A 15153-nucleotide genomic window follows, 5' to 3' on the forward strand; every position below is an offset into this window, starting at 1 on the left:
TATTTTTTTGTAGAGACGGGGTTTCACCATGTTAGCCAGGATGGTCTCGATCTCCTGACCTCGTGATCCGCCTGTCTCGGCCTCCCAAAGTGCTGGGATTACAGGCTTGAGCCACCGCGCCCGGCTCATTTTTTCTTTTCTTTTTTTTAATTGAGACAGGGTCTGGCTCTGTCACCTAGTGGCACAATCACAGCTCACTGCAACTTCAGCCTCCTGGGGTCCAAGCGATCCTCCCATCTCAACCTCCTGAGTAGCTGGGACTATAGGTGCATGCCACACACCTGGATAATTAAATTTTTTTTTTAGAGATGGGGTCTCACTATGTTGCCCAGGTTGGTCTTCAACTCCTGGGCTCAACTGATAGTCCTGCCTCGGCCTCCCAAAGTGATGGGGTTATAGGTGTAAGCCCCATTTTCTAAATTAGGTACCAATGGGGCATCTCTTTCAAGCTTATTTGCCATTCATTTCTGTACTTCAGTGTATCCTGTAATGAGGTTACAGTGAATAACAATGACTATACTATAACAATTAATATACTGTGACTTGCTGCATGATGTACTTGGTGCTAAGTGTTTATTTTTATTTTATTTTTTTTTTTTTATTTTTTTTTTTTGAGGCGGAGTCTCGCTCTGTCACCCGACTGGAGTGCAGTGGCCGCATCTCAGCTCACTGCAAGCTCAGCCTCCCGGTTCATGCCATTCTCCTGCCTCAGCCTCCCGGGTAGCTGGGACTACAGGCGCCCGCTACCTCGCCCGGCTAGTTTTTGTATTTTTAATACAGACGGAGTTTCACCGTGTTAGCCAGGATGGTCTCAATCTCCTGACCTCGTGATCCGCCCGTCTCGGCCTCCCAAAGTGCTGGATTACAGGCTTGAGCCACGCGCCCGGCTATGCTAAGTGTTTATGATACATTTTCACAAGTATTTTATAGCTATGAAAGCAGTTCTTTTATAACCTGTATCTTTCCAGATACTACAAATATAATAATAAATATAATAATATGATAACAGTAAGTAAATGGAGAAGCTAGACTTCGAACCCAGGGTTGTTAGACTCCAAAGTCTGTTTTATTTTTTTAAACTACTATATGATACTTTCTGAACAGCTGAGCTGTAATAAATGAGTTAGAACAGTGAGTTGAGACTTTTATAGAGAAAGTAAGAGGTCTCAGTTTCCAGAAGATTTTGGGAAAGCATTTAAAATCTTATAGAATCAGAGAAAAATCCAGGATGAAAACCAGCCTGTATTTTCCTAATTAAATATCACGTAATAACTTTCTTTGACTCTTTACAGAAGAGTCAATAAGGAAAAAAGGTATTTTTTTCTGTAGTTGGCTTACCAAATAGAAGAACCAGTTTTTAGCCAAAGATGAAACTACTAAGGTTCAATAATAAATTAAAAGAGCCAGTTTTGCATCCCTATTTTCAATAATCTTTAAAATTGCTTTTGGAAGTATTATTAAGTTGTTTTGGGAAATATTCATATTTCCAGATTTTTTTCTCTTTGGGCAGTTAAAATGGTATTCGAGAACACAGCCAGATAAGAATCAGATGCCCTTTTTTTTTTGAGACGGAGTCTCGCTCTGTCGCCCAGGCTGGAGTGCAGTGGCCGGATCTTGGCTCACTGCAAGCTCCGCCTCCCGGGTTTACGCCATTCTCCTGCCTCAGCCTCCCGAGTAGCTGGGACTACAGGTGCCGGCCACCTCGCCCGGCTAATTTTTTTGTATTTTTTAGTAGAGACAGAGTTTCACCGTATTAACCAGGATGGTCTCAATCTCTTGACCTCGTGATCCGCCCGCCTCGGCCTCCCAAAGTGCTGGGATTACAGGCTTGAGCCACTGCGCCCGGCCTCAGATGCCCTTTTATCTTGAGTTTTGTCTTATTCTATGAGTTTTAAAAAGTGATATTGGTAACGCCTTCCTTCCCTTCATTTAGAACAATGAGACAGCACAGAGACCTTACATGGTTAAAACTATCTTCTATTTTTTTTTCTTTTTTCTTTTTTTCTCTTTCTCTCTTTCTTTTCTGAGATGGAGTTTCGCTCTTGTTGCCCAGGCTGGAGTGCAGTGGTGCAATCCCGGCTCACCGCAACTTCCGCCTCCCGGGTTCAAGCGATTCTCCTGCCTCAGCCTCCTGAGTAGCTGGGATTACAGGCATGCGCCACCACGTCTGGCTAATTTTGTATTTTTGTAGACACAGGGTTTCTCCATGTTGGTCAGGTTGGTCTTGAACTCCCAACCTCAGGTGATCCGCTCCCCCCTCGGCCTCCCAAAGTGCTGGGATTACAGGCCTTGAGCCACTGTGCCTGACCTTCTTTTTCTTTTCTTTTTCTTTTTTTTTTTTTTTTTTGAGACAGAGTCTCACTTCATTGTCCAGGCTGGAGTGCAGTGGTGTGATCGGCTCACTGCAGCCTCTGCCTCTCAGGTTCAAGTGATTCTCGTGCCTCAGCCACCTGACTAGCTGGGATTACAGATGCATGCCATCATGCCCCACTAATTTTTGTGTTTTTAGTAGAGATGGCATTTCACCATGTTTCCCAGGGTGGTCCCAAATTCCTGGCCTCAAGTGATCCACCTGCCTTGGCCTCCCAAACTGGTGGGATTACAAATGTGAGCCACTGATCCCAGCCATTTCTTTATTCAGACTGTATAGCTGCCACTCTGATACTGGGGACTAAGCAATCTTAGACTGAGTGTTAAGAATTTTAGTATTGGCCGGGCACGGTGGCTCACGCCTGTAATTCCAGCACCTTGGGAGGCTGAGGCGGGCGGATCATGAGGTCAGGAGATCAAGACCATCCTGGCTAACACAGTAAAACCCTATCTCTACTAAAAATACAAAAAAATTAGCCTGGCGTGGTGCCGTGCGCCTGTTGTCCCAGCTGCTGGGGAGGCTGAGGCAGGAGAATGGTGTGAACCCGGGCGGCAGAGCTTGCAGTGAGCCGAGATCACAGCACTGCACTACAGCCTGGGTGACAGAGCAAGACTTTGTCTCTGAAAACAAAAACGAAAACAAAAACAAAAACAGAATTTTAGTATTGCTAGTCATCATTGACTTTTCCTCCTATTTCCCACCTCTTTTAGGTGGAGGTTCCAGTTTACTAAATAGATCCTCTTCTGAGAGGATCTGTTCCCTGGATCTACTTAAAAAGCTCAGTGTTCAATGAGAAGGACCTAACCCTTCTCATATAGCCCATATAAGCTTGTATTGAGAACATTAGATTACTTCATGATCCCTTTTAATTCTCACAGTCTGTGAAATGGTAATAAGGTATGGGTTGATAAGGACATGGTTCTCTAGTATTATAGTTCGCCCTAATATGTTTTAAATTCTCATTTCTAAGGTTAAGTACTAACCAATCTGCTAATTTCCTCTTGTCTATCTGGTGCAGATCTTGCTGTTGCCTTGATCATAGTGGAAGTCTGATTGTCTGTTAGCTTCTTGATACATCGTTGCCCTGCCACAATATTACAGACCTACAAATGGAAAAAAGTTTTGTACTAGATGTATATATCTTTTTTTTTAGCTCTTACTGCCAATTAAATGTAAAATAAAAATTTAAAATCAACTTCATTAAACCACTTATTTTCAATATGTTAAGTAAAAAAGTAGTAAACAAGACGGCTCTACACTATGATTATAATTAAGTAAAATGTACACCAGATGAAGACTGAAAGTGTAGTATATCAAAATGTTAACAGTGGTTATACTAGACTTGTAGGACTATGGATGAACTTGTTTCGTGTTATTTCATTATAGAAAATTTAGAATAAATTAAAACTTAAAAACAGTTCATATTCCAAAACAAATGTTCTGTATGAGGTAAGTTATCGGCCATAAAAGACCCCAAAAGAATGATGAACAACAGGGTATGAATTAGCAGTGTGAAGGCATTACTTCTAGCGGCAGGTAGGTGTGTTTCTGCTCCTGCCCGACTTGCAGGCAGGGAAGGTGCGGGTACTTCAGCTGAAGAGTATACTTTTCTCTGAAATACTGTGCTACTGTTCTCTCCACAGTTTGGCCATTTTCTAGCTGTAAAGGAAAGCTGAGAAAAAAAAAAAAAGTACACATGAACAATTATTTCCCAGTAAGAGTCAGAAAAACTCCCAACCCCACTAACTAGGGCAAGCTGCCTCACACCATCGCTGCTCTGACAAACTTTTCTTACGTTTGATGACTGGCAGGCCTCCTTGTTACATTACAAACACGGTATTTCCGTCTCATTGTTCCACAATGAGTCACTTCAACCTTCAAACCTGTTCCCAACAAGAAAAATGGAGGTTACAGAACTGTCACATGTAAAATATTTATACTTATAAAGCCTGTTCATACTATAAAAACTCAATTCTGAACAGACAAAAAATTCTGTGATACAGGCAATATGATATAAACACCAGATTTTACATATAACATTGCTAATAATGGTCACAATCATGACAGACCTAATGGCAAAATTTTTCCTTACCCCATCAAGCCTATACATTAAAAAATAAAATCGTAAAATTTGCAAAGCCCACAGATCAAGGGCCAAAATCTTCCATTAATAAAAAACGCTGTTTACGATAAATTCAGGTATTTATGCTGGGACAGGGAAGGAGGAATGAAAGAGGAATTCCAATAATTCTCTTTTTTTTTTTTTTTTTGAGACGGAGTCTTGCTCTGTCGCCCAGGCTGGAGTGCAGTGGCGCAATCTCGGCTCACTGCAAGCTCCGCCTCCCGGGTTTACGCCATTCTCCTGCCTCAGCCTCCCGAGTAGCTGGGACTACAGGCGCCCACCACCTCGCCCGGCTAGTTTTTTGTACTTTTTAGTAGAGACGGGGTTTCACCGTGTTAGCCAGGACAGTCTCGATCTCCTGACCTCGTGATCCACCCGTCTCGGCCTCCCAAAGTGCTGGGATTACAGGCTTGTGCCACCGCGCCCGGCCTGGAATTCCAATAATTCTCAAGGTATTCCATAATTTCAAATTATGTGATATTTACCTAGCCCAGTTATCACATACTGATTGAAGATCAGAATTTTATAAAGTTCAAGAAAGAAGCCCTTTAAAGATTTATAAAGCAGGAGAAAAAAATACCAGGCATTTTTAACAGAAGTGACAATTTTATAGAAGTATAATATAGTGACACAGCTCTTTTCCAATACTATTAAAAATCAAATGCAACCAAAATAATTCCTAAAGTAGGCGATCCCTATCCTCTTACGGCGTCAAGACCCCTTTGAGAATCTGACATAAGCAATAAACTCTCAGCAAAATGCACATATACATTATTTAGCACATGATTTTAGGAGTTATTGGATCTGTGGACTCTAGGAGTTCAAGGATCCCAGGCCTGCTCTAGCATGTGAAGAAATGTGCTTTAAGCCATTGACTGAAGTTCTTCGAGATGAATTTTCTGAAGCAGTGCTGTCAAAGAGAATTTTCTTGAGATGATGGAATGTTCTACATCTATGCTAATATGGTAATCACTAATAACATGTTACTAAGCATAGGAAATGTAGCTGGTGTACCTAAGAAACTGAAAATCTAATTTTATTTATATATATATATTCTTTTTTTTTTTTTTTTTTGAGTTTTTCGCTCTTGTTGCCCAAGTCAGAGTGCAATGACGCGATCTTGGCTCACTGCAACCTCTGTCTCCAGGGTTCAAGTGATTCTCCTGCCTCAGCCACCCGAGTAGCTGGGATTACAGGTACCCGCCATTACGCCCAGTTAATTTTTGTATTTTTAGCAGAGATGGGGTTTCACCATGTTGGCCAGGCTGGTCTCAAACTCCTGACCTCAGTTGATCCACCCACCTCGGCCTCCCAAAGTGTTGAGATTACAGACGTGAGCCACCACACCTGGCCTTAATTTTAATTAATTTAAATTTAAGTGTCTACATGTAGTCAGGGCAGTCTTGGCCTACAGAAGAGTTAACAGGTACACAGAGGTCACAGATAAGCAGCTCCTTTCTAAAGTTTGGCCTAGACTCCAAAGGATAAAGTACAAAATGGGGTAGATGGAGAACAACTTTTAGTTCCCTGATAATATTTATGGTTATTACTCTTTGTCATATTTCTCTTTTATATTTGTGATTCCTATACTGCAGTGGTTCTTAGCCAGAGGCCAATCTGTCCCCCAGGGGACATTTGGCAATGTCTGGAGGTATTTTTGATTGGCATGACTGGGGATGTTACCGCTTTCTATTGAGTAGAGGCCAGGGATAGTATGAAATATCCTGTAATGCACAGAACGGCCCTACCCCCAATCCCAACAAAGAATTATCCAGCCCAAAATGTCAATGCTGCTGAGGTTGAGAATGCCTGCTGTGGTAAAATGTATTTTCTTACCTAACTGCTACCTGCAATTAGGTAAGAAAATTAGTACCAAACACAAAGATCAATCATATAAATGATATTTTCTTCTGATAGATCAGAACAAATTAAGATGTTAAATGGACATGGTATCCATCCCTGTACCAGACTGGTATGGGTTTGTTTTTCTTTAGAAGTGCTCCTCCTTGTATCAGTGAGTAGTAGTTTTTCATTAAAACTACCTTTATAAGACAAAAATGTCAGATCAACTAGAGAATTACTATGTCTTTATATTATAAAGGAGACTAGAAAATAAAATACTATCAAAGGAGGATCTTAAAAGAAGGAATACTAATAATATGAAGTAAACAAGATGTAAAAATACTATGTTCAGGGGAGAACACAATAGAAAAGTCTAAAACAAATTTCTGTTATTTGTACCACTTAGCAATTTATTTTCAACTCTTCAAATTAAAAAAAATATTAATAAGGTTCTCTAAGCCTATAAAGTAAACTTTTACTAAAAATAAGTTGGCACTAATATATATATATATATGGATGGTACTTTTACCATACATTTTCCCCAATATTTCTGCTGTTTAACTATCATGAGTTACTGGATAAAGAAACCACTTCAAAGTTATTATTAAATATTTTGGTACAAGTTCAACTGGAATAAGATGAATATACTAAGAAAATCAATTCTTTATTGTATACTTTGCGTCAATATTTAACAGCTAGCATCAAATTCTTCATACCAGCTAAAAAACCCATAGATACAGGATAGAACATAAAACTCTTATTCTCTTGGGTTACTGTAGTAGGAATGCATGATGTACTTTAAAGAACCTTTTTTAAATTTTTTTTAAAAAAGCACTATTTTACTTGGAACGAAGAAAAAATAATCAGTTTGTCAACTGGATCCAACCCAGATTTTTCCATCCTCAAACTAGGATCATAGGTACCTAAGAATTAGACCAAAAATCTAGGGGCTAGCAAAAGGTTGAAATTTTTAAAAAGTGGACTAGATAATTCTCTGCCCAGGTCCCTCCCCAAACCCTCCATCCAACCAAAAAAACACTTTTGGCTTTAATAAATATTTAACCTATAAACTTGGCTTTACCTTTACTATAACATCAACTTTATTATGCTTTCTAGTCATTTTTTCAGTCATTTCTTTGGGCCCCTGAGCAGTTGAAGTTAAGATCGAGTCCATGCTCTTCGGGTAGCAGTTGAATCCTTGTTCTGTACATCTTGTATTTTCTGTGATAGAGTGGTGATATGAGTTGATTGCATAGTTACCGCAAAATAATGTAAGTGACTTCATGATATCAGAGGTGGTAACTAAGCAGCAACTCCACTGGAAACCATGGCATTTAGATGATCACATATTAATGGTAGGTAATGCACTAACCTCCTGACAATGCCAGCTGTGCAGTTAATACAGATTATGAAAGGACAATGGTATGGTTGCAAAACAGTTACATAAATAGTTTCTTATTTTGGTATTTAAATAACTTGAGATAAATGGATGTTTATTTTTGAAGCAGGGTGGATCTTCCTTTTTTTTTTTTTTTTTTTTTTTATTTTTTATTTTTTATTTTTTATTTTTTTGAGACGGAGTCTCGCTCTGTAGCCCGGGCTGGAGTGCAGTGGCCAGATCTCAGCTCACTGCAAGCTCCGCCTCCGGGTTCACGCCATTCTCCTGCCTCAGCCTCCCGAGTAGCTGGGACTACAGGCGCCCGCCACCTCACCCGGCTAGTTTTTTGTATTTTTTAGTAGAGACGGGGTTTCACCGTGTTAGCCAGGATGGTCTCGATCTCCTGACCTCGTGATCCGCCCGCCTCGGCCTCCCAAAGTGCTGGGATTACAGGCTTGAGCCACCGCGCCCGGCCGGATCTTCCTTTTAATGTTTTATTACAATGACTATCTCTCTCTTGGTTACTGAATGGCAAAGAATGAATGATTACTGGTGCAAGCAGAATGTATTTAACTACTCTAATTGATTTGGGGGAACTGAAAGATGTTCACTGAACAAACTTAAATGCTTCATTCAAACCACAAGCTGAAAATTATCTGCAATAAATAGGTAAAATCTTAAAATAAAAACAACATTATTATTTCTGGCTATTTAAGATCTAACAATATAAATACAATTTATCCTACTCATTCTGATTAGAGAGTATCAGACTAAATACATATAAAATATAGATTTCAGTACACTATTAAAATTATTTTTTGTTTTTATTTTTGGGCAGCCATGTAGAGATGAATTTATCTAAATTAAATGTACATATGATGCAACAGCACCGTACAGATTTTAGCTACTAAGTATAATAAATAAGATCAACAGTCAACTCTATAACTTACATTAAATAACTATAATTCTAGAATAACACATGAAACAGGCTAGCCCCACATTAATACATTTTCAAAGGACTGAAATAAATATCATTTCAGAAAAATAAGGAAATAATTATATTAGAATATGTTCAAAGAATGATTCTAGTTTTAAAATAACAAATATTTTTAGAGTCAGCTTCCTACTTTTAACAGTATTACTAAAGCATTTTCCCAGGAGACATTCTTATCCCTTCAGCTAGTAAGGGAAAGTATTAACAAAAAATTAGCTGGCAGTGATACTAACTCCATTACTTGGCATTTCTTTCAAATACCACCTAAGATGTTATAGTAATGAATTTAATGTAATATTTTATTTTATAATTGATGTATAGTTTTACTGGTTATGTTACATAAATAGATTTTAATTATACAAAAAAACATTTTAATAAAAGGTTGTTATATCCATGCATTTTATAGTTAAGTTGTGCTAAATGCTAATTAATTCACCTTTTATCTCTTTGGTGAATTTTACCCGATGAGAATCAGTCAGAGGTCTTGGTTGCTCATCAATATTATGAATATCAAGAACTTCACACATGAACTGAATTACAGGTTGTGCTTTGTAGAAGGCAGTGGCAGAAACTAAGAAGAAAAACACAAATAATACAAATTAATGTTTCCCTAAAAAATTCAGAAATTTCATCTTAGGCTCCATGATAACTATCTATTTAAAATGATCCCTTATGCACATTTATGTACACACACATTTCCAAAATTAAGCAGTTTTAATTTGACCTCTGAGGCACAAATACAGAATGGCCAAATACTACAATTTTTATTACCTATCTCTTTCATCATAAGTAACTGATTCATTCCATTCTCTATAGAGAAGTGTTCTGGGTGAGACAAGGCTTGTAAGAGACAAAGAAGGCTGGTGAGATGGTTGGGTATTATTTCTTTTTAAATAGAAACAAGGTCTCACTATATTGCTCAGGCTGGTTTCCATCTTCTGAGCTCAAGTGATCCTCCCACCTCAGCCTCCCAAAGTGGTAGGATTACAGGTGTTAGCCACCACACTGGCCAGTATTATTTCTTAAACAAGGCTTTCTATGCCACCCTAGACTGTCTATTCTAATGAGAGTTTTTCCTGTCTTGTAATGATTTGAAAAAACAGTGGTATTAGTCGTTGGTGCTAATCTAAGCTACAGATAATAATATACATATACATATATATACACACACACATACATGTATTTTATATACATAAAATATTATATATATATATATAATTTTTTTTTTTTGAGACAGACTTTCACTCTTGTTGCCCAGGCTAGAGTGCAATGGCACAAATCTCAGCTCACTGCAACCTCCGCCTCCTGGGTTCAAGCGATTCTCCTGCCTCAGCCTCTCAAGTAGCTGGGACTACAGGCATGCACCACCACGCCCAGCCAATTTAGCACTTCTAGTAGAGATGGGGTTTCTCCATGTTGGTCAGGCTGGTCTCAAACTCCCGACCTCAGGTGATCCGCCCCCCTCGGCCTCCCAAAGTACTGGGATTACAGGCATGAGCCACTGTGCTCAGCTTACAGATAGTAATATTAAGGGTTATCTGTTAATATTATTGAGCAATGGGTGGTTTTTTAACAGTCAACCAGTATGATTTCTTAACCATAGGTTTTGGAACTAGAAGAGTTTCACCAATGGTTAGTAGATCACCATCACTCATTTTTCTTTTTTTTTTTTTTTTTTTTTGAGACAGAGTCTCGCTGTCACCCAGGTTGGAGTGCAGTGGCGCGATCTCGGCTCACTGCAAGCTCTGCCTCCCAGGTTCACACCATTCTCCTGCCTCAGTATCCCAAGTAGCTGGGACTACAGGTGCCTGCCACCAAGCCCGGCTAATTTTTTGTATTTTTTAGTACAGACGGGTTTCACCATGTTAGCCAGATGGTCTTGATCTCCTGACCTCGTGATCCACCCACCTCAGCCTCCCAAAGTGCTGGGATTACAGGCGTGAGCCACCGCACCCGGCCACCATCACTCATTTCTTAGACACATACTTATTAATGGCTATTATGTGTTATATAGGCACTGGGGATACAACAAAAAGTAAAACCGTAAGACAGTGAGTTACATGTCATTTTTCTACTCAAAACAAAACAAAACAAAACAAAAAAATGCCCACTGTCTGTTCAGCTAAGTGTAACCTTTTTTTTTTTTTTTTTTTTTTGAGACAGAGTTTCACTCTGTGGCCCAGGCTGGAGTGCAATGGTACGATCTTGGCTCACTGCAATCTCCCTGTCCCAGGTTCAAGCAATTCTCCTGCCTCAGCCTCCCGAGTAGAGTAGCTGGGATTACAGGCATCCACCACCACATCCAGCTAATTTTTGCATTTTTAGTAGAGACGACGTTTTATCACGTTGGCCAGGTTGGTGGCTCACGCCTGTAATCCCAGCACTTTGGGAGGCCGAGGCGGGCGGATTATGAGGTAAGGAGTGTAAACTTTTTATGTGGGGATCTTTCTCTTGCTTTCCTTGGTTTAGCATTCAATGTCCTCCATAAAATGTCCCTTACCTCTGGGAAGATATTTTCTTTTTTTTTTTTTTTTTGAGACGGGAGGTGGAGCTTGCAGTGAGCTGAGATCCGGCCACTGCACTCCAGCCTGTTGGCCAGGCTGGTCTTGAACTCCTTACCTAAACTGATCTGCCTGTCTATGCCTCCTAAAGTGCTGAGACTACAGGCGTGAGCCACTGCGTCTGGCCACCGAACTATTTTTCAAAGTAGTTGTACCATTTTACACTCCTACCATTTCTAGTTGCTCCAAATCTTTGTCAACATTTGTTATTTTCAGTCTTTTAAATTTAGTCAATCTAGTACTTATAGGTGGTATCTCACTGTGGTTCTTTCTGAATTTCCTGAATGGCCAACAATGTTCTGCATCTTCTCAAGGGCTTAATGACCATTCACACATGCTTTTTTTTTTTTTTTTTTTTTTGAGACAAGAGTTTTGCTCGTTGCCCAGGCTGGAGTGCAATGGTGCAATCTCGGCTCACTGCAACCTCTGCTGCCTGGGTTCAAGCAATTCTCCTGCCTTGGGCTCCTGAGTAGCTGGGACTACAGGTGACTGCCACTATGCCCGCCTAATTTTTGTACTTTTAGTAGAGATGGGGTTTCACCATGTTGGTTGGGCTGGGCTGGGCTGGTCTGACGTCAGGTGATCTGCCCGCCTCAGCCTCCGAAAGTGCTGGGATCACAGGTGTGAGCTACTGCACCCGACCACACATATTCTTTTGTTAAGTATGTGATTTTTATTGCTACTTTTTTTCTATTTCTTACTGAGTTATGTACATTTTTCATATATTCTGGATATAACTATTGTTCTGTTATGTTTTGCAAATGTGTTGTCTCAGTTGTAGCTTGTGTTTTCATTTTTTTTTTTTTAAGGAGTCAAAGTCTTGCTCTGTTGCCCTGGAGGGAGTGCAGTGGTGATAATTATTACCACAACCTCTAACTCTTGGGCTCAAATAATCTTCTCATCCTCTTAAGAAGCTGGGACTAGAGGCATGCACCACCACGCTCAGCTAATCAAAATTTTTTTTTTGTTATGTTGGCCAGGCTGGTCTCAAACTCCTGGCCTCAAGCAATTCTCTTGCCTAGGCCTCCCAAAGTGTTGGGATTACAGGTGTGAGCCAGTGCGCCTGGCTGCCTTGTCATTTTCTTAATGGTGTTCTCAAAAGGAGAAGCTTTTAATTGCAATGGTTTTCAATTTATTAAGAAATCCTGGCCGGGTGCTGTGGCTTATGTCTGTAATCCCAGCACTTTGAGAGGCGTAGGTGGGTGCATCACTTGAGATCAGGGAGTTCGAGACCAGCCTGGCCAACATGGTAAAACCTCATCTCTACTAAAAATTCAAAAATTACCCGGGCGTGGTGGCATGCACCTGTGGTCCCAGCTACTCAGGAGGCTGAGGTGGGAGAGCCGCTTGAACTCGGGAGGCAGAGGTTGCAGTGAGCCAAGATCACCCACTGCACTCCAGTCCAGGTGATAAGGAGATCCTGTCTCGAAAGAAGAAAAAAATCTTTGCCTCGTCCAAGATCATGAATATTTTCCCCATTTTCTCTTGGAAATTTCCCAGTTTTAATGTCTTATCCTGGGATAAACTCTGAATTAAATTTTCTGTGTGGTGTTAAATTTTTTTATACAAATATCCAGTTGTTACATCATTTATTGAGAAGACTAACCTTTTTGGCATTCTATTATGTTGGGCCCTTTGTCAAAAATCAACCAGCCACATTAGTGGGTCTATTCTGGTAGCTGTTCTGTAACCTGAGTCTTTATCCCCGTATCACTGTTTTTGATTTCAGTAGTTTTATAGCATGTCTTGAAACCAGGTAGTATAAATCCACCAACTTTGTTCTTCTTTAAAAGAGTTTTTGGCTCTTCAAAATAGAAATGTTAGGTTCTTCGTACCAGCATATAAATCTTAGAATCAGCTTGACAATTATATATATATATTTTATTTATATATATATATATATATTATATATATATATATATATATAATTATTTTTTTGAGACAGAGTCTTGCTCTGTTGCCCAGGCTGGAGTGCAGTGGTTATCTTGGCTCACTGCAACCTCTGCCTCCCAGGTTCAGGCAATTCTCCTGCTTCAGCCTCCCGAGTAGCTGGGACTACAGGCGCACACCACCATGCCCAGCTAATTTTTTTTTATTTTAGTAGAGATGGGGTTTCACCATGTTGCCTAGGCTGGTTGCAAACTCCTGAGCTCAGGCAATCCACCCACCTCAGCCTCCCAAAGTAAGCCTGATGGGATTTCTATTGTATTGAGTTTATAGATCAATTTGGGGAGAATAAAATTCTTAACAATTTGAGACTTCTGGTCCAAGAACACCTCTTTACCTTCCTTGTCTTTCTCAGTAATGCTTTGTAGCTTTCAGTGTAGGGGCCATGCACATCTTTACATTTATTCCTAAAAATTATGTTTTATGTTATGAATGGCACTTAAATTTTTTTTCAATTGTTGAATGCTGGTATTATTTGTTATAGTGCTAGTATTCATTTTTGTATATGCAGTTAGCATCCTGTGGCCTCACTAAATTGATGTATTAATTCTTTTTTTTTTTTTTTTTTTGAGACGGAGTCTCGCTCTGTCGCCCAGGCTGGAGTGCAGTGGCCGGATCTCAGCTCACTGCAAGCTCTGCCACCCGGGTTTATGCCATTCTCCTGCCTCAGCCTCCCGAGTAGCTGGGACTACAGGCGCCCGCCACCTCGCCCAGCTAGTTTTTTGTATTTTTTAGTAGAGACGGAGTTTCACCGCGTTAGCCAGGATGGTCTCGATCTCCTGACCTCGTGATCCGCCCGTCTCGGCCTCCCAGATGCTGGGATTACAGGCTTGAGCCACCGCACTGGGCCAATGTATTAATTCTAATAATTTTAATCAGGCTTGTTTTGGTAGATTCTTTAGAATTTTTTTATTAAAAGTATTATGTCTTCTACGTAATAACAGAGATAGTTTTATTTCTTCCTTTACAAATTATGCCTTTTATTTCCTTTTCTTGCTTTGCCACTGCCTAGGACCTCCAGTATGATTACTAAATAGAAATAATGAGAGCAAACATCCTTGCCTTCTTCTTGAATTTAGGGCAAAAGTGTTCAATCTCTTCACCACAGAAGTATGATGATGCCTGTATGTTTTTCTACGTTTTTAATTAGCTGAAGAAATTTCCTTTTATTGCTAGTTTGTTACAAATTTTTATCACGAGAATGTTTAAAATGAGTCAAGTAATTTTCCTGTTGAGAGGATTATATTGTCTTTGTCAGGTGTTAGTACCAGGTATACCAGCCTCAGAAAATGAACTGGGGCCGGGCATGGCGGCTTATGCCTATAATTCCAGCATTTTGGGAGGCCCAGATGGGAGAACTGCTTGAGCACAGGAGTTTGAGACCAGCCTGAGCAGCATAGCCCAGGAGGTTGAGGCTGCAGTGAGCTGTGATCACACTACTGCATTCCAGCCTAGGTGACAGAGCCTGTCTCCAAAAAAAAAAAAAAAAAAAAAATTTTAGAAAACAATCTGGGCGCGGTGGCTCACACATGTAATCCCAGCACTTTGGGAGATTGAGGCAGGTGGATCATGAAGTCAGGAGTTTGAGACATGATGGCCAACATGGTGAAACCCTGTCTCTACTAAAAACACAAAATAGCTGGGCGTGGTGGTGCATGCCCGTAGTCCCAGCTACTTGTGAGGCTGAGGCAGGACAATGCTTGAACCTGGGAGGCTGCAGTGAGTAGAGATCTTGCCATTGCACTCCAGCCTAGGCGACAAGAGTGAGACTCCATCTCAAAAAAAAAAAAAGCGGGGGGCAGGAGTGGGGGAAATCTTTTCTATTTTCTGAAAGAATTTGTGAAAGATTGATGTTATATTCCCTTACATGTTAGAAAAAACTCACTAGTGAAATCATTTGGGACTGCAGTTTTGTGAGGAGGAATTATGAATTCAATT

The 15153-nt window shown here is 40.2% G+C and overlaps 1 protein-coding gene across 5 annotated transcripts in view; it reads right to left on the reverse strand.

The window, feature by feature from the left end:
• Positions 1-15153, reverse strand: part of LOC117092885 (protein argonaute-3) — a 142727-nt gene that overhangs the window by 63937 nt on the left and 63637 nt on the right. For all 5 annotated transcript variants that reach the window (XM_033227124.1, XM_033227123.1, XM_033227125.1 and 2 more), the window contains 4 exons: positions 9144-9278; positions 4167-4254; positions 3896-4043; positions 3355-3474 (listed from right to left, as the gene is read on the reverse strand). In XM_033227124.1, the coding sequence (XP_033083015.1) occupies positions 3355-3474; positions 3896-4043; positions 4167-4254; positions 9144-9278 (491 nt within the window). The remainder of the gene's footprint in view (positions 1-3354; positions 3475-3895; positions 4044-4166; positions 4255-9143; positions 9279-15153) is intronic.

The sequence above is a fragment of the Trachypithecus francoisi genome, unplaced genomic scaffold (assembly GCF_009764315.1).
Source record: "Trachypithecus francoisi isolate TF-2019V2 unplaced genomic scaffold, Tfra_2.0 Lachesis_group12, whole genome shotgun sequence".
NCBI lineage: Eukaryota > Metazoa > Chordata > Mammalia > Primates > Cercopithecidae > Trachypithecus > Trachypithecus francoisi.